Source organism: Gouania willdenowi, chromosome 7 (assembly GCF_900634775.1).
Source record: "Gouania willdenowi chromosome 7, fGouWil2.1, whole genome shotgun sequence".
Classification (NCBI taxonomy): domain Eukaryota; kingdom Metazoa; phylum Chordata; class Actinopteri; order Blenniiformes; family Gobiesocidae; genus Gouania; species Gouania willdenowi.
Window position 1 is genome coordinate 29,379,212 of NC_041050.1, and position 19,599 is coordinate 29,398,810.

At 39.2% G+C, this 19,599-nt stretch overlaps 1 protein-coding gene across 2 annotated transcripts; it reads left to right on the forward strand.

Moving 5' to 3' along the window:
• The first annotated feature begins 749 nt into the window (after nucleotides 1-749).
• c1galt1la (core 1 synthase, glycoprotein-N-acetylgalactosamine 3-beta-galactosyltransferase 1, like a) lies at nucleotides 750-19,488 on the forward strand. 2 transcript variants are annotated; one of them, XM_028454135.1, is made up of 4 exons: nucleotides 750-888; nucleotides 13,911-14,154; nucleotides 15,803-16,467; nucleotides 18,725-19,488. In XM_028454135.1, exons 2-4 carry the CDS (start codon nucleotides 13,944-13,946, stop codon nucleotides 19,055-19,057), a joined length of 1,209 nt encoding a protein of 402 aa, XP_028309936.1. In that variant the 5' UTR covers nucleotides 750-888; nucleotides 13,911-13,943; the 3' UTR covers nucleotides 19,058-19,488. The 2 variants fall into 2 exon arrangements, with proteins under 2 accessions (XP_028309936.1, XP_028309935.1); XM_028454134.1 differs by lacking the exon at nucleotides 750-888 and adding an exon at nucleotides 6,001-6,253.
• Nucleotides 19,489-19,599: the final 111 nt, after the last annotated feature.

The following is a 19,599-nucleotide window of genomic DNA, read 5'->3' on the forward strand; positions in this document are numbered from 1 at the left end:
TAGATGGTCAGCGAGTCCGAGTTTCTAATGGGGATGGGGAGTGAGTTCCAGAGGGTTGGGGCAGCAATGCTGAAGGCTCGGTCCCCCTGTGTTCGATGCTTTGATTTAGTGATGGGTTTCAGAAGGTTTAAGTCGGCAGAGTGGAGGGGCGGTGGTGCTGTAGGTAGGGTCGGAGGTCTGTGAGGTACGTAGGGGCTAGGTTATTGAGGGCTTTGTAGATGGTGAGCAGGACTTTGTAATGAATGTGCTAGTGTATGGGGAGCCAGTGTAACTGTTGGAGGACTGGGGTGATGTGGTGTCTGGAGCGGGTGTGGGTGAAGTGACGGGCAGCGGAGTTTTGAACATATTGCAGTTTTTGTAAATCAAAGGAAGGGAGACCATACAGGAGGCTATTGCAGTAGTCGAGTCTTGATGTAATAAATGTATGGATGAGAGTTTTAGCTGCAGATGTGGAGAGGGTGGGCGGAGTCCAGCAATGTTACGGAGGTGGAAAAATGCAGTTTGGGTAATATGACGGATGTGGGGCTTAAATATGAGTGTGGGGTCAAAAAAAGAAACCAATATTATGGATCTGGGAAGAGGTGGTAACTGTATGGCCATTTACAGAGAGTGTGAAATCCTGAGAGGAGGGATTTAGTACCAATGACAATGATTTCCAATTTACTGCAGTTGAGTTTAAGGAAGTTGGCGTTCATCCAAGATTTTATTGCAGAAAGGCAGTTTGTGATGGTGGATACTGTGGGAGGAGTGATGGATCCGGGTAGAGTTGTGTGTCGCCTGTGTAACTGTGGAATTGTAGTGTTTATGAATGATAAGTCCAAGGGGAAGCATGTACAGAGGAAACAGAAGGGGACCAAGTATCGAGCCTTGAGGGACTCTGGTTGACAGGTATGTTGTGAGAAGTGCAGTTGTTGATGGATAGGAATTGGGATCTATTAGTGAAGTAGCAGGTGAACGAGGAGAGAGCTGAGACAGAGATGCCAAGGTGCTGTAGGAGTTGGAGAAGGATGGAGTGGTCGATGGTGTCAAAGGCGGCTGAGAGGTCGAGTAGGAGGAGAATGGAGAGGGAACCAGAGTCGGAGGCAAGCAGGAGGTTGTTTGTTACTTTGAGTAGTGTGGTTTCAGTGGAGTGATGAGTCCGGAATCCAGACTTCGTAGAGCTGATTGGAGAGGAGGTGATGTTGTAGTTGAGAGAAGACCGAGCGTTCCAAGATTTTCGACAGGAGAGGAAGATTGGAGATGGGGCGAAAGCTGTTGGGGTTGTCAGGATCCAGGCCAGGTTTTTTGAGTATTGGTGTGATGGCGGAAACTTTGAAGGAGGAGGGAACTGTTCCAGAGGTGAGAGAGGAGTTGATGATGTCCATGATGAGTGGGCTGAGGCAGGGCTTGACCAGTGCAGATGGAATGGGGTCGAGTGGGCAGGTTGTGAGGTGGATTTTGTTGAAGTGGTTGGTGAGATCAGTTTCTGTAATGACTGATAGGGAGGGGAGGGTGGTGTGGAATGGAAGGGATGAGTCGGATTCACTTTGTTAGTTTTGGGAGTGTCACTGGGCGGGCACAATTACTTAGAGGTGATTTTATTCAGGTGGCTAGCAACAGGTGGTGGTTGAACATTGGAGTGGATGGGCCAGATGTCCCTTTGTTGCCACACCCTGGTGACTGCACTGGGACCACATTGGAAAGCACACGGTGGCACGTCAGGAGATGTTGTTAAGTGTTTATCTTCTGTCGAAAGATTACAAGCTCAGTCCCACATGTTAATCAGTTGTTTGTGAGCCTAATCAATCATGCTATCGACCTTAGTCCACAGTTGTCACAACTACTGCATTCAGAAGTTAGCAATTTACTTTAATTTTTGACTCCATCCTAGTTTATATTATATCTGCACAGATTAATAGGTGGATGGACGCAAGCATGAACTCAGACACGATTATTCCTTTGTGGAATACAGACAAGTTGCTTTAACAGGGTATATGCAGGAATTCTGAGGTTCATTTCAATACCTTTTTAAGACTATTTTTTAGAAGCCTTTCAAAAAAAATTGAAGACCTCATCACCACTTTAAGCTGCTGTTAGCAACACATCTTTAACAGTTGTAGTTTGCAATTTAACAGAAATCAGGTAAGCTGAGAAGAAATCAATCTCGAAAGAATAAATTAAACTAAAGGCAGGTTTATTGACATTCCACTCAGGTCACAACAAGTAACAACAGTTATTCGAGACCAACTGGCAGAAAACAAGAACTTATTACAACATGATCAAAATTTGGGACAAGGTGCTTGAGATTGTGTGATTTGCTTCCAATCAGCTTCTCTGTGTCCATCAGCTCTTTGAACTTTTCTTTGTGCCTTTGGCGCAAGGTGTTGGATTTGGTGAAAAGTTGAGCCATTAATGACCCAGATTTTCTTTCTGCCTGCCTTTGAATTCGGGCATCTGAAGTCAGAGAACTTGCACTTTCCCATTTTTGTTTTCCTCTCATCTGTTTTCGCGCCAGAACATACACTGTCACGTGACATTGCACCTGTACGCGTGCGGCCAAAGGCAGTGCAGCTCCAAGTACGCGACCAAGTAAAAGCTTAAATACTAGGGATGTAACGATTCACTCAACTCCCGATACGATTCGATTCACGATACTGGGTTCACGATACGATTCTCTCTCGATTTATTTTACAAAATGGGAATGTAGACAATTTTTTTTTTGGGAAAAAAATAGAAAATACTGTATTATTTTCCTTTTATATTTCATTGTCAAAAGAATCCCTTGATAAACTATTCAAAACAATGCAATTTAACTAAAAATAAATCTTGAATGAAATAAATAAAGGAATAATAGAAATGAAAATGAAGCCTATTAATTTAAATTCTGGTTCTATAATAAACAATGCAAAACTGCATAATAGTTCTTTTTCTTTTTAAAAGTGCAACTGAAAATGTATTTTGTGCCTTAACAATTGGGCTTAAAAAAAAAACCGTGATTACACTGATTTACGTCATATTTGTTTGTACCAGCAGAGGGCGCTGGTAACACAGTGGTCGGTTGGCATGCAGAAATTCTTGCAGTGAAGAAGAGAAGCTATGCTAGCAGACAGAGCTAATAGAAAAACGTGACTTTTACAAATACTCAAGTAATATTACAGATATTCTTTCGGTGCTAAAGGGGCAATGAATCATTTATTAACATATTTAAGAGTAGAAGGCGGCCAGAAAGAAAGTATTAGCAGACTCCGCCCACCGCCTACACTTGTACACTTGCCCTCTGCTGGTTAAAAAAAGTACTGCGATTCAATTTTCAGAAAATCGATATCAACCGTGATACCTATGAATCGATTTTTAACTGCCTTACGATTAATCGTTACATCCCTATTAAATACCAAAAAAAAATGTAATAAATCCTATAATTATGAGCAGGAGGGTAAAACTAACCTAGGCGACACCCTGTTTAACATTAACATGTCCCGTCTCTGAAATGTTTGAACTTCTACATCGCAACCACCTTATCTGTGTAATAAAAGAGCCTTATCTGGGTTTCAGTTGGACATGGACATATGATGCCTTATCCAGGGCTGGAAAGAGTACAGAAAAAATCTACTCAAGTAAAAGTACTGTTTCTTTGATTAAAGTTTACTGAAAGTAAAAGTAAAGTTACTGGTGTAAAAATCTACTCATGTAAAAGTAAAAAGTAGCTCACTTAAAATGTATTCAGAGTAAACATTACTTAGTTTTTGTTTTTTTTTGGATGGGGGGCATCTCTAATGCAATAAAAAAAATAAAAAGGCGTGTATACAGATCAATCTAGGTTCTCTTTTCATTATTATAATTTACTACAGAACACCATTTCAAAATAACGTGCATGAGCGCAAGACATAAATGTCAATTTGATGAGGTAAGTGCTTGTGTCAATACATCCAATGTGTCAGAACACCCAGTAAATCACCTCTGAAAACAAAAAATGCATACAGTATGTTATATAAAGTCTATAAAACATTCTAGGTGGAATGAGCCGAAGGAGGAAAAAATGATACTGACGCTCCAGGGTGACATGCGCACGCCTACAAATACAGTTTTATATTGATAATAATAAATGTAATTAAAATCACGTGATCATTGCGCAAAACTGCTGATGAATTAGCTATAACACCTGTAGCTGTTTTAAAAAGAAACGTGCACACAATGCTTAAAGACGCACAGTGGCTTATCTGGCACTGGTGGAGGACGAGGTGCACGGATGACCAGAGTCGGCGCCAGGCCGTATTAAATGGGGGGGCATTAAGAAAACTTTGGGGGGCACAAAAACGCTTCACTCTAAACGCTAAATAAACACAGCAACAAAAACAAAGTTAGCTCACTAACATACCTCTGACGAAGTGGTTGCTGCCACGGGCATCAGCAGACTCTGTTCCTCCCGACCGCAGAGGTAGGTTTAAAATCCACTTTTTACGACGTTGTTCTGTGAGCTTTTTACATTTCTCACCTTTGTGAACGACAATCTTCAGTACTCTATAAAATCTCTTTTCCTTTTCTCAGTTAGAACGACAGGAGCAGCCGTAAACTCCACAAAACATGGGCATTTTGATTATTTCAGACGGCAGATTCTCAAGTTTCCTGCGCTCTATCAGAATTTAGCTTTCTCGCTTTGTCGCGATGCAACAATGTGAGTGCTGTCACATGAATCAACAGAGCAGGCCATAGACATAGACACACTGATCCTTAAAACAGCTCTAGGGCTCGTTCAATAGCACAAATGTAACAGACTCCCATCCGCGTGCGGGATTTATTTTACTCTGTAACGGAATCTATTTCAAATGTAAGAAAGTACTGTTACTTGAAATAAAAATTACTTAAGTAAAAGTCAATTTACAGATTTTAAAAAATACTCAAAAAAGTAGAAGTACACAAAAAAGCTACTCAATTACAGTAATGAGAGTAATTTGTTACTTTCCACTCCTGGCCTTACGTACTCTCAGAGGCGTTGCAGATATCAGTGACACAACTTGAAACCCCCCGGACACATTACAGTGATATGTCGGGAACCTCCCTAATGGGGCCCCACTATTACCGGTCCCTGCATCAACGTGTTGTTGTTATCAAACACACCGTAAAAATGAAGCAGACATATCCCACAGGGCTCATGAAAAGAAGAAAAAAAAAGAAGAGGATGAAAATAAAAAACGTGATAGTGGTAAGCGAGAATGTGTAAGATATGTGTGTTACATTATAAAAAAGTTAGTCCCAGGAACTTTGTCCCAAACTCTCAGTCATCCACCCAGCACCAGAAAAGTTAACTGCACATTCAAGTCTGTGTAAAGTGAATTCAGCCATTTACTTCTAAACACATTCATAAAGTGTGTTTATATGTATATATTAATCATTCAAATTTGACAGTGTGGTTAACGGCAAACTTCTGTGGTATGACAAACTTAGAGCACATATTTATTCTTACTTTACACCAATTTTAACAGCTTTATGTTAAGAAGTAGTCCAGCTTTGCTTACACATCATAAGTCTTGTTGCCAATGGCTGTGTACTGTACATACTGTACATTTATAGCCACACAATAAGTTAATCATTTGCTGCCAATGATATTTTCTCCCAGAATAAAGTATTTGTTGTCAAATGGTAAAACTGATACATCCATAAATGTTCTTTATTTTTTTCATTTGTTAATTTTACACTGTCTCTTTCACTCTCTTTGCTCTAGTGGACAAATGACAACATTTATTCCTATTTGCACTTTACTGACATAAACCTTTGCCAGTGAGTGTGAGTCAAACCTTTGTTATGCTGACATCTAGCGACCAGAAATCACATAACAATTTATTTTTATTTTTATTTTTATTTTTTTTTATTTTTTAACTTTGTCTGTTCGCATCTGTTAGTGTGTCGTTTTGTTTTTCGGTAAATATTACAAGCGCAGCTTATATTGTTTAATTAATACGACTCTTGGTACTCATTACATTACAACGTGTGAAAAACAGCTTCCGTAAACGTCACAGGCCGCTGGCCAATGGCTGTCCGTCTTTTCAGTCCTTAGCGCTGGTCCTTCTTTGATGAAGGTAGAATCGCGCTGTGTCTGTTTTCCTTGTGTTGGTTTGGTCTTGACTCTGATTTATGGACCGGAACTGTCCGTGGCAGAGTCGTGTACGAGCCGGACTGGTGTGTGACCTCTTGTCCGACAGGTGAACTCATGTTTTCAGGGACTGCTCAGCTGGTCTGAGGGGCTTTAGACATGCTGACGAATGACTGAACCCCTAAGGTAACACACACACACACACACACACACTCAACCTTTATACACACACCTGTGGACTCCTGGCTTTATTTGTGTATCTTTAGCAGCCTGTCATGTGTGCTACGCCGTCTACGTGTACGTGTAACGGAACCAGTCGTTGGTATAAATACAGCAGGAGCCACTAACGTAACTAAAGGCTAGAACATTAACCTCTGGACTGGGTTCAGGGTCTTTAACCGAGCAATGAAAACATTAGTTCTTGGTTTGCTATGAGTCACTTACACCATGTCTTTTTAAGTGTTGTGAACAACAAACCAAGTAACAAACAACGGCAGAACTAATACATTATATCTGTTGCAGAATAAGATGCTAAAAGAAGCTAAGTTTGTCCTCCTTCTATACCTAAAACTAGAGTTGGCTAACGGTGTTGTATTAAATAATAGTCTATTATTGTTCAATGTGAGTGAAACAATTCAATGGTATTGTTACAGGATTGTTACTATATTGTCATACATGTTGTGTTAATGGCACTTAACACTAGCATGCCCAAGGTTTTCTTACTCCTGTTGCCCTGCCCAGAGGCCGCCAAATGACACTCATTTGCAACTCAGTGGGGCCACCTCTCTTATGTAAATAAAGCCTTTCGATCGGAATGTGCAGCTGGGCAGTGACAAACTTTGGGGGTTGGTGTAAATGATGGCCAGTGTTGAGAAACCAGTTTCTCCCAGGTAGATGTTTGTTAATCCAAATAACATTATATGGAATTATTGGATAAGAATGGCCAAATTAATATGAGCCATGTGTGTTTTGATCAATTAATAAACCACAATAAATAAAATTAGAAAAAGAAAAACAGTAATAAAGCAACCAAGCTCCTGTTTCCTACTCCTGTATTTTCACTATTTACCTTTATTGTTTTTGTGCTTATAAATCAAATGTATTGTTGCTATTTATGGTAAAGCAAGATTTCCGAGAGTGAAAAGGACTGTTTGAGTTCTCACTTTAAAAAGGTAAATTCACGAGGTCCACCATTCACTAACCAGGTCCATGAATTATTTTATTAAGCTATTATTTTACAAATTTGAAGAAAGTGCACAAGATGCACAAAGAATCAATGCTTCAACAGGGAAAAACAATCTCAATCTCTGTTTACACCATCAGTTATGCTGACATTATCCCTCTTAACCTTTGACCCAATGCGGAAGTACTGAACCATAGTGAAAGTTTGAAAAGGCTTATCACCTCAAGGTGAAAAAATAGCCAACTCAGGGCAGATATTTCACTGACTCTGGCGACTGAGAAGCAAGGATGTCAAAAGTTTACAGCTCTCAGCAGGCTTTGGAGATGATCCTAAATGACGCCAACCCCTGTGACTCCGATGGAGAAGAAATATCCCTTCAGCTGAGTTCTGACTCTGAAATTTCTTCCGGTAAGATTTTCTAAACATCCTTTTTTTTGTTTGCTGATTATGGCAGTTGTGTTTTTAATGTTTCATTAATCACATCTCAAAAATATGATCACCCTATACATGAGGAGGATTCGCCACCTTCAGAAAAGAGAGGTCGCTTGGAGACACACGAGTGGCTGACAGAGAGGGCAAAAGACGGCACAGTGTGGCGTGAAGAACAGGTCGGAAGGCCTCTCCATCACAGCCCAATTGAAGGTCACGTCACAGATGGAGAGCCAACTGCTTTGGCCAGAAGAAAGGTGACGAGTCGCTTACAGAGTTTCTTCTGCTTCATAACTCTGGAAATGCTTCGGACCATTCAGGAGTGGACTGTCCAGCATGCACTCCAGACACAACATGAGAACTGGTTCATGGCCATACCTAAACTAATGGCGTTCATTGCCATCCTGCTTCTGTGGGGGATTGTCCGCCTTCCATCGCTGCATGACGCATGGTCAGCAAAACTGGGACCGCCCCTGATCAACAGGATTATGGCTCGAAACCGTTTCAAGGACATCATACAGCATCTACGCTTCGACGACAAGGACACACGCGGTGAACGAGTTGCGACTGACCGATTTGCTGCAATCTCTGACGTTTGGGGGTCTTTTGTTGCCAACTGCATCACTTCGTACAACCCAGGCAGGCACATCACCATAGATGAGCAACTTTTTCCAACTAAGACTCGCTGCTGTTTCTTGCAATACATTGCAACGAAGCCGGACAAGTTTGGTATCAAGTTCTGTGTGGCATGTGACCTTAAATCCAAGTATGTGTGCAAAATCATCCCATATCTTGGCAAAGACCCCAGTCGTCCACCTGGGGAGAGATTGTCTGAAAATGTGGTGATGAAGCTTATGGAACCGTTTATGGACAAAGGAAGAACTGTTACAACCGACAATTTTTTCACTTCATTGTCACTAGCACGTCGACTGCACAGCCGGAAGACCACCCTCCTTGGCACAGTCAATAAGATTCGCCGGTAGCTTCCAGATTCAGCTAAAAAGAATTTGGCCCGTGAGGAATTCAGCACACAAGTGTTTTCAACCTCTGGTGCCACACTGACTGTTTATGTGCCCAAACGAAAGAAGACTGTCTGCCTCCTCAGTAGCGTGCACAGCGTGGTGGAGACTGAGGCTACTCGGAAAAAAAAGCCGAACACAGTCACCGACTACAACAGCATGAAATGCGGTGTGGATGTCATGGACCAGATGGTTCGAAAGTACACTGTGCGTTCAGGAACACGGCGTTGGCCAGTCGCTGTGTTTTACAACATGATTGACATTGCAGCGCTGAACGCACATGTGCTTTATCAGGCATGCACTGGGGTCAAGGGGAGAAGGGTGGACTTCTTGCTGGAGCTTGCAAATGAGCTTGCCCAGTCTCATATGGCAGCCAAGGAGGTGAATGAGCAAAACCTTCAGCAACAACCACCCACACGTGATGTGGGGAAAAGGGCATTGTGCCAGTTGAAGTGTTGCTGCAGGAAAAACCGTGCCACCAAGCGTTGTATGTATTGTGACAAGTTTGCATGTGGCAAATGCATAAAGGAGGTGTGGCAGTGCCAGAATTGTTCACAAAATCTCTATTAAATAAATTTCACCAAGAATGCAAACAAACTGTTGCCGTCTCACTATTACTACCTACTACTTTCTGTTGCAAAAGTTGAAATATAAGTTGCAACCTCTATGTAGCTGCTGTATGGGAAACACAAAGGAGATTACAAAAGGTCTTTGTGTCCTGGAACCTACCTAGCCACCCCCCCCACCCTAGCTGAGGGGGGAGTAGTGGCCTCAGTAACATAACAATGGTCACAAGCTGAGTTGTTCACACCCGCCATCTGACACCAGCTTGGACATTAAAGGTATAGGTGTCAAATGACACCACTCTGGTCATGCTAGTGTTAAATAGCAGAATAACTGTACATCTGGTCTTGTTTGTTCTGGGTCAGTGGTTCCCAAACAAGGGTACCTGTACCCCAAAGAGTACATGAGCACATTACAGGGGGTACACGGAAAGATTTAGGACATAGTTTAAAAATAACTGTGAAATGTTCCTAGTTCCTTTTTTAGGCTATTTTGTTGTTGTTGTTGTTGAAAAATCATCACAAACTAACAGTACTTGTGCTCAATAAAATACTATATTTTCTTGTAATTTGTTGAAACAGGATTATTTTAGACACAAGTAGGGGTTTAGGAGAGCCCATTGTTCCACACATCAAAAAGTCATTAAAATTTTGGAGCGCGGGTACACGTGATTTGACAAAAATGTAAAGGGGGTACACTGGACAAAAAAAGATTGGGAACCACCGTTCTCGGTCTCTGTTGTGTCCTTTGGAGCAGTGGTTCTCAAGCTATGACTGGGGGTCCTTGAATCATAGCTTGAGGACACCCATGGACAATTATTATTCAATAAAACATTGAGCATGTGGACACCGGAAAAGGTCGCTTTAAAGAAATATCTATGGGGGGTCTAAAAAATACTAGAATATAGTGACAAAGTCGTTAAGTTGGAAACAGTTTTGAGCCTTTTTAAAGTGTGGTTCTCACTTATCACCTTAAAGGAGCTTAGGGCAGGATCAACAAATAAGACTCCATAGTGACATGATGGCTGTTTGGGTTACTGCAGTATGGTAACTTAGCCGTTTTAATTATCTATAATTACATTTTGACATGTTGTAATTAGGGTTGTCCCGATCCGATAATGATATCGGATATTGGTCCGATATCAGTCAGAAAATGAATATTGGATTTTATTGGACTGCAACTAAAATCTCTGATATAAGTGCTCCGATAAGTTTTTGTTGTTTTTGTCCCCACCCTCAGTTGTTCCCACCATATACTAACAGTAAAAAATAACTGAAGTGAACTTGAATTGTTGACTATTGTTCTATGTTTGAGTAACATCACATGATCAAGCCTTGTCTAACCTTCCACACTACAAAATAAGTAATAAAAGTATGTATGATTCTTGCTGATATCGTATCGGATCAATATTGGTATCGGCCAATACGCAAGGCTGCAATATCGGTAGTGTATCGGAAGTCAAAAAGTTGCATCGGGACATCCCGAGTTGTAATTCGAAGGGGACGGGGACATATCCGAAATGCATACATTATGTAATGAGGCCCAAAAAAGCCAACGACTGAGAAGGAGGAGGAGCTAAGGAGTGAGAAAGGTGCAGGAAGGGTTTTATGCTGAGACGGCGTCTCTGCCTTTGTGAATGTTTAATGTGGTGAAAAGAGTCAGAGTTATTGCAGAGCGGTAACGCCGACATACAGTACTTGTTCATACAGATGCCTGTTGCATCGATACTGACATTTCCCTGATCCACAGACGTCTGTCTCTAAATGTCTCTGTAGAAAGTCGGTCAGTAGTCCTTGTTAGGTCGACACTGGGGACGTTAATGGTGCACAGTTCTGTCTGACTGCACACAACTGTGTACGATTTATGACCATTCAATGACAAACAATTTCCATTTGATTTTTTTAATAACTTGCTTCATCCTTGCTTTCCTTCTTCAGTTAGCGGTAACACCAGTGATTGGCATTTGTTGAATATTTATAGGTTAGACGTGGCTAATTTTGAAATCAACCACTGGCTGAACAGTATGACCCCACCCCCACATATTTTAATGAATGTACTGATATCTGACCCCTCCCACATATCAGATTAAATGTTAAAACGGCTTGCTGGCAACATTTATTTGGATATGTCCCACATATCCAGAATGCAATTGTTGATATCTGAAATAGAAAAATAAATTTTCACTAGTTGCAATTGTTTTTTAACATGTGGAAGTTGAATTGTAGATATCTATAATTGTTATTCTTACCTGTGAAAAAGGGATTACAGATAAATAAGTTTTAACTAGTCAAAATGTAATTACTACATGTGAAAATGTATTTGTATCATGTCAAAATTGTTTTCCAGATATCTAAAATTAACATTTCGACATGTCAAAAATTATTTTTGACATGTCGAAATGTAATTCCCACTAGTGAAAACTAAAATTGCAACTAGTAATCCGTACTGAATAAATGTTAAAACAGCTTTCCATAACTGCAGCATCAGTCGAGCTGGCACGCAATTGCATGTGAACTCTTCATAGCTTTGCATAGGGATGTAACAATTAATCGTAAGGCAGTTAAAAATCGATTCACAGGTATCACGGTTCATATCGATACCCTGAAAATTGAATTGCAGTACTTTTTTTAAACAGCTTGTCCAGAAGCGTAGGTGGCGGACGGAATCTCCTACTACTCTTTCTGGCCGCTTACTACTCTTTAACATGTTCATAAATGATTCCTTACCCCTTTAGCACTGAAATAAATATCTGTAATATTACATGAATATCTGTAAATGTCAGGTTTTTCTATTAGCTCTGTGTGCTAGTGCGTAACATCTCTTCTTCACTGCAAGAATATCTGCATGCCAACCGACCACTGGGTTACCAGCGCCCTCTGCTGGTCCAAACAAATACCTGATGTAAATACAGTTAAATGCCTGTTTTTTTTTTAAGTCCAATTGTTAAGGCACAAAATACATTTTCAGTTGCACTTTTAACAAGAAAAAGAACTATTATGCAGTTTTGCATTGTTTACAATAGAACCAGAATTTAAATGAATAGGCTTCTTCTTCATTTGTATTATTCCTTTATTTATTTCCTTCAAGATTTATTTTTAGTTAAATTGCATTGTTTTGAATAGTTTATCATGGGATTCTTTTGACAATGAAAAATAAAACAAAAATAGTACAGTATTTTCTAAAGGAATATTTTTCAGTCATCATTTGACTACAGTCCCATTTTGTAAAATAAATTGTGAGAGAATCGTATCGTGAACCCAGTATCGTGAATCGAATCATATCGGGAGTTGAGTGAATCGTTACATCCCTAGCTGTGCAGCTTATGCTGTGTCACGTTTATTTATTTGCTCACTGTTCACGTGACTGTTTACTGCAAGACTTCTGCGCATGCCTCTGCGGAAGTAAAAACAGTAGTTTGGTAGAGGACGTGCATTTAGCATCATTTGATGTCACGTCTGGGAAATTTGGGCCCAGAATTGCAGTACTGTATGTGTGTGGGCTCATTCTCTTTGATTTTTAATGCTTCATCGCTCATTAGCATTAAAATTTAAAAGGCTGTTTATTTTTCACAAGTCCTGCCTTATGCTCCTTTAAATTAGAGTCTTTCTTTAACTGGCTGTAAATTGATCTGTTGATGTTTGATGGGCAATCAACTAATATTAATATTCAATAACTAGTTTTATATGTAAGAGCGTTTTAGATGTTGTTTTGGAGGTTATCCAGCTGTGTTCATGAGATTAAGTGCTTGTTTTATGTGTATGTGGCCCCTGGGCTTAAAATCTATAAAAGACACACCCGGAAGTCTGCTCTGACTGTAATTACCAAAATGTTTTGTAGTTTATGTAAAATAAATTTAATGCTAAAATATAATGATAATAATCACTTTCTTATCAACTCCTGATTCATAGTTAAAGCCTTCCTCACATAAATAAATAGATGAATGAAATCCAGAAAAGTAAAAGAAATACCTAATAATTGATTAATTTAATAATTAGATGGCAAATAAAGCTTAATAATCCACATTAATGTACAGAAAAATGACTTAGTTGTGGAATGTTTTGTCAGATCATTGAAGTCCAGTTTGCTGGTTCGTTTTGTGCTTACATGTTACCATCGTTGGTATGAGAGAAACTGTATAATTGTGTCATCTTTGGACATACAGTAGTGTTTCAGTTGTAAAAGGGGTTAGGCAAAATAAGTCTAGACTTCAGCTTAAACCCCTTTCGGTCAGGCATCATTTAGCGGTTGACATTCTTAATGTATACATATTTTTTTTTTTTCCTGTCGTGTAATGTGTGGGATTTTTGAATGACCTTAGATCTGGATGTTCACAATGATCGAAGAAATAAACTAACTAAACTAACTAACTAACTAACTGGTAAAACATTGAGTAAAAAATAAATAAATGTGGGTGACATCCTTTATTATATATATATATTTTTTTTTTCTTTTTCAAATCAAACAAAACAATTCATAAAAGGCTTCTTTTTTACTTTTTGTGGGATGATGAAATAGTTAAACTCTGTATTATGTGCTTTTGTTTGCCGTTGTTTTCTGACAAACACTAATGTGTTTACTGAAATGATTTTTGTGTGATATTATAATGAGTGTGATGATGTGTGATTCTAATGTGTTGTGCCTCATGTAGATACTGTTGGTGGGACTCCACAGCGCTGAAGGCATGAGGAGCCCCAGCTCCAGATGGGCCTTTCTTCTGGGCCTCTTGGCGGGGGCTGGCAGCATGTACTTCTTCCTGCACCAGGTGTGGTTTGAAAGGAGCTTCCCTGTGCTGTCAGGAGCTCAGGAAAAAGCCGCCACAGGAGGGGTGAGACCAACCACCTGGAGGAAGAAGGGGGCTGCGCTTGTCAACCTGCTTCACCCTCGTCATGCAGGTGATTTAAAGCTCCATCACATCAGGCTTTACAGACAGATGAAAAAGATGCTGTGATTATTAGGAGTGTGAAAAAAAAAAAATCGATTTCACGTTATATAAAAATTTTTTGGCTGCCAATTTTAAATCGATTAAAAAAAAAATATATATATATATATATATATATATATTTTTTTTTTTTTGCGCTTCATTTTTCTCATACTTTTCAGCTCAGTGTATTAAGTGACATAGATCACATATGCAATATGCATGAGCAGGCAATTTATTTTCTTATGATCTGTTCAGATCAGTGTTCAAACTGACACAATAGGATACATTTTTACTTATTTTTGTGCATTGTCAGTAGGGCAGGGCGATTTTGCCATAAAAAAATTCTCCGATTTTTTTAAAGAAAAATTTGAGTTTCGATTTCATTTTTTATTTTTTTTTCAATACACTTAAAAAAGGCTGCAGACATCAGATATATTGTCAAAAGTCCAACTTTACTACTGTGATTGTCCTCAAGAGTTAAAATCCATAGAACAATCCCAAAATAAGTAAATGAGGCTCTGCCATTCAACAATTTCAAGCTTTAACCCAGGTTTACTCAAAAGTGCAACAGCTACTTCACAGTAGCTTAAATTTTCAGATTAAGAAATCAGATAACTACATATTTTATAACTTATAACATTACAATTAAAAAAATAATAAACTTCCCTTATCACTTCAGCATAGTGCAAATAAAACATTAAACATGCCTGTGGCATATATAGCGTACTCAAAGGGCAAACAAATGTCCGGTTCATACCGGTATATATTTTTGTTATGATATAAATTTTTAATATACTGCCATGCTGGTGTATTTGATTACACAACTTTTGGAACTCTATGCTGCGCCGCGTTTCAGACCGGACTCTTTTCAACGTTACACTTCTAAATAGGAAGGTAACCAGTAGCGCTCTGGTGTTAGTTACGGTGTAAATCATACGTATAAATGGATAAGAAAGACACACTTGAAATCTCTGAAGCTGCATGTGAGCGCGTGTGCGTGCGCATGCCTCTGCTACAGGAGAACAACACTCAAGGACACGGAGGCATAGTTAGCTTAGCATGTCGGCAGTAATACACAAAAAAAGACAGCAAAGAATTGCAATTTTGTAAATTCCTATAATGCGGAAATAAGTCCTAGTGGAGCTGCAAACAAAACGCTAATTTATTCACCATAAGAAACCACCATACCACTGAGTATGCAGCATTTAAAGCTAGAAATCAAGATAGTGCTAAAGCTAAGCTAGCGTGGCAAAGAGCCATTGGGCTGCTGTTGCAAACTTGTATTACTACTAGTGTGGAATTTTTCTACAATATTCACTCATCATGACAGTAAAATAGAGCATCATAAGTCAATCTACTGCAGTAATTCCTCTCTCAACCATTAGAAAATGCTGTGAACACTTGATTATGCATGAAAAAAAATACCGTCAAATATTGTGAAACATTTTTGGTCATACCGCCCAGCCCTGGTATACAGTCTATGTGATTCTAGTTTTATTATATACTATATTAGGCTATGTGATGCTAGTTTTATTATATGCTATATTAGGCTATGTGATGCTAGTTTTATTATACGGTATACCAGGCTATGTGATGGTTGTTGTACTGTGTCCCTATAGATGAAGACAGCCGGTTGGCGGATGTGTTGTACCAGAAGGTGCGTATTCTGTGCTGGGTGATGACAGGGCCGTATAACCTGCAGACCAAGGCCAGTCATGTCAAAGCCACCTGGAGTCGACACTGCAACGTAGTGGTCTTCATGAGTTCTGAGGAAGACCCAGATTTTCCCGCAGTGGGACTAGACACCAAAGAGGGCCGCGATCAGCTTTACTGGAAGACCATCCGTGCCTTCCACTATGTCTTTGAGCACCATTTGGAGGAAGCGGACTGGTTCTTGAAGGCGGACGATGACACCTTTGTGGTGGTGGATAACCTACGATGGCTTCTCTCCAACCACAGCCCAGCGGATCCCGTTTACTTTGGTAAACGCTTTAAGCCCTACGCTAAGCAGGGTTACATGAGTGGGGGAGCTGGTTATGTGCTGAGCAAAGAGGCCCTCAAGAGGTTTGTGGAGGGGTTTCGAACCAAGGCTTGCACTCACACCACGCCTGTGGAGGACCTTGCAATGGGCCAGTGTTTGGAGACCATGGGTGTTCTTGCTATGGATTCTAGAGATACTTTGCACCGAGAAACTTTCCACCCTTTTGTACCAGAACATCATCTCACTGGCAAGTTCCCTAAAAGCTTCTGGTACTGGAGCTATTGCTACTACCCCATTGTTGAGGTAAGTACTTTATCTTTTGGTTTATTTGGTTTAGAGTTCAATGCTGTGAAAATTACTCATTATAATCACAGTAAAGTCACAGCACTGCCTGTTTGCTTCACGGGTGGTACTGACATAAAGCAGATGTCCATGGTGCGGATTAACCTCATTAGATCAGGTGAAGTAAGGTTAGGTCTATGCTGGGGAGACACTGCACGTATATCTTTTAACATGATTAGCGTTGATCAGCCTTCAAGTGACGTCAGTCTTTTATTCTGAAAAATAGCATCCAAACCTATCATCTACTTCACAGTGAGATGTGTTTGGCCCCCTGGATGAATTTCACACAATAGAAATGCTGCCTTAATTGACTTTCCAGTGGACTGATAACTAAATAATTGATGATGCAAGTTTGAAATTACACACCTTAGTGCTGTTGAAATAAAAGGAGTTCATTTTAAAGTAGATGATTGCAGCGTTGACACTGCCCTGGAAACAAAAGCAAGAAAATTGCTCAATTTGTTTTGGATGGTGCAACTAATTTTACTGCAATGTGCCAATTACAATAATAAAAGATGATATGGAGCTGCTCTGTTTGAAAGGGCAACTAAAAAACACTTGTGCTTTTGAATTGTTGTCTCATTTACATAGACACAAAGAAATTAATAGATAAGATTTAAAAAAGATGTATATATATATATATATATATATATATATATGTAAATCAAAGGATCTGATTACATTTTTGACACTTCATTCACAAACAAATGCAACACAAAGAAAATCGGGAAAGGAAAAAAGTGAAAATGACACTAATATAGGACATAGAAAAGAAGATAAAAACAACAAAGCTATGGAGGACGAGGAGTGCCACAATTAAATAAATAAATACACCGTTCATTAACTGTCATTAATTAATTGTCAATTAATTAAATCCATTTTACATTTCATTTTCATTCCGAAAAGTATGAAGTATAAATATTTCACTATTTATTTATGTATTTATTTCATGATCTGGTGTTGCAGCACTGAATAAATTATATTTATCTGTCAAACCCACTCGTCAAAGTCTGTGTGGGCGGGGTTAACATCAGTCCGGTCAAATCCATTGCTTTGGTCTTCACTCTTTCCAATCATGGCGGCTACGACAATGGAGGATGTGTATGAACTTTCCAGGGAGTTGGTGAGAGATTTTAGACCTCGCTGAGACTGTAGAAGCAGGAATATAGAACAAAACCAAGGTACACATTGTATCAGCACCAGACCATGAAATAAATGAACAAATATTGAAATATTTATATTTCACACTTTTCAGAATTAAATTGAAGTTTAAAATAAATGTATTTATTTAATTTATGACACATTTAATTAACTGTTGGTACATTTATTTAATTATTGACACTTTTAATTGACTAATGAACAGTATGTTTGTTTTTTTTAAATTAATTGTGGCACTCCTCGTCCTCCATACAAAGCTGAAATTACATTTAAATATGATCACAAGTTTCTTTCTGTAAATAATTAACTTACTTTTGTTAAGAGGTTTTTATGTTTCAGGTTATTGGCACCGTTTTTTTTTTTCAGTGTTCTTTGCCAATATTTGCAATCTTATAAGAAATATATTTAGAATTTAGACACATATTTTATATGCTGTGCATCAGACATAGACAACTGGCTGCCCAGGGGCCACATGTGGACCTCGGTCTAATTTTTTGCGGCTTCCAAAACAAATCCCTAAAAACTTTGTTTTAAGAAGTTGGAAGGACTATAAAGCCCAAACAAAAAACTTCCCAAACGCACAAATTTACAGCAAATTGCACAAAGTACACAAAATACACCAAAAATTCCTAAAATACATAAAATGACAACAAAGACAGAGACAATAACCACTTAAATAAACGAAATGACTCCAGGCTGAAATCATCTTGGTTAGGTGAAGCTCGCTAACGGAGATAAATTCAGGATATACAAATAAATACAAATAAAATGTATTATTATTATATAATTATCTAGCTTCGTAGTACAGGCCCTTAAAGACTAAAAACTGCTGACAAATGTTGATAATGTGGCCCTCAGATCAGATACAATCACATTATTGTGGCCCCGCTGTGATAGAGTTGCCCATCCTCGTTGTACATGCTTCAAATCCATCACATCAGTGATGCAGCATGGTTTTATGGTCATCCTCCTCTAATAATACATTTCTTTTCCTATACAGTCCCATCGTTGCAGACCATTGTGAATGTGACTGAAAGGTTTTATTTCCTCTGCTCCTCAGGGTCCACAGTGCTGCTCAGATCTTGCCGTATCGTTCCATTATGTGTCGCCCGACCTGATGTACACACTGGAGTACTACACCTACCATCTGAGGGCGTACGGCTACGCCCCACGCTACCAGCCCTCCTCACGCCACCATCTTAACATCAGCTCGCTCTCACAAAAGGCAGTGACGGTCAGAACTGAAACAGTGCAACAGGTGAAGACACCTGCTGCTCCTCCTACCAGTGGAAACCAAACCAAAGAGGAAAAGCTGCCAGAGAAGGAGGACGAGCATCTACTGTGGCGCCTCACCCATAACATGACTGCTGTTACTCACAGTAAACATCGCTGAGTTCAGCTGATCTTATTTTAATAACAGTCTGTTTAATCTACGTTCTAATTAGACCATACATTACTTTATCAGTACTTTTCTCCCAGTGTGGCACAGTTTAAAATGAGTTTTAGTGGCAGCTATGAATGATGGACATTTTTTTAACCCGCGACACTTGAATTATTATCCTTTACCATTTGGATTATTCAAAGATTAAAAATTGTCAAAGTATTATGTTGAAGAATATTATTATTGTGATGATTTCATTGTCTAAAAATTAACTGCACTGGATTAATGTCGAAAATACAAGTATTGCCACTTTTGTGGCCTGTAGATGTTTGCTGATTTAAAAAGTTCACATTTTATTTCCTCTAATTCTTCTGTTTCAAAGTGCTATTTTAATTCAATGTTGTGGTTGCTACTATAAATTAAAAAAAAAAAAAAAAAACTTTTCTCAGCATTCGTTTCTTATTGCTTTTCTCTTTTTTTGCCAGCAGAAATGTTTTCAATTCACCAATAATATGAGAAACTGTCAGGTAAATTATAGCAGATGCACTGGTGTA

What these genes read in the sequence shown, in the direction of transcription:
- c1galt1la (XM_028454135.1), top strand. Translation starts at nt 13,944, where the DNA reads ATGAGGAGCCCCAGCTCCAGATGGGCCTTTCTTCTGGGCCTCTTGGCG. An exon ending in GCTTCACCCTCGTCATGCAG is followed by an intron (nt 14,155 to 15,802) that starts GTGATTTAAAGC and finishes GTGTCCCTATAG; the next exon opens with ATGAAGACAGCCGGTTGGCG. An exon ending in GCTACTACCCCATTGTTGAG is followed by an intron (nt 16,468 to 18,724) that starts GTAAGTACTTTA and finishes TCTGCTCCTCAG; the next exon opens with GGTCCACAGTGCTGCTCAGA.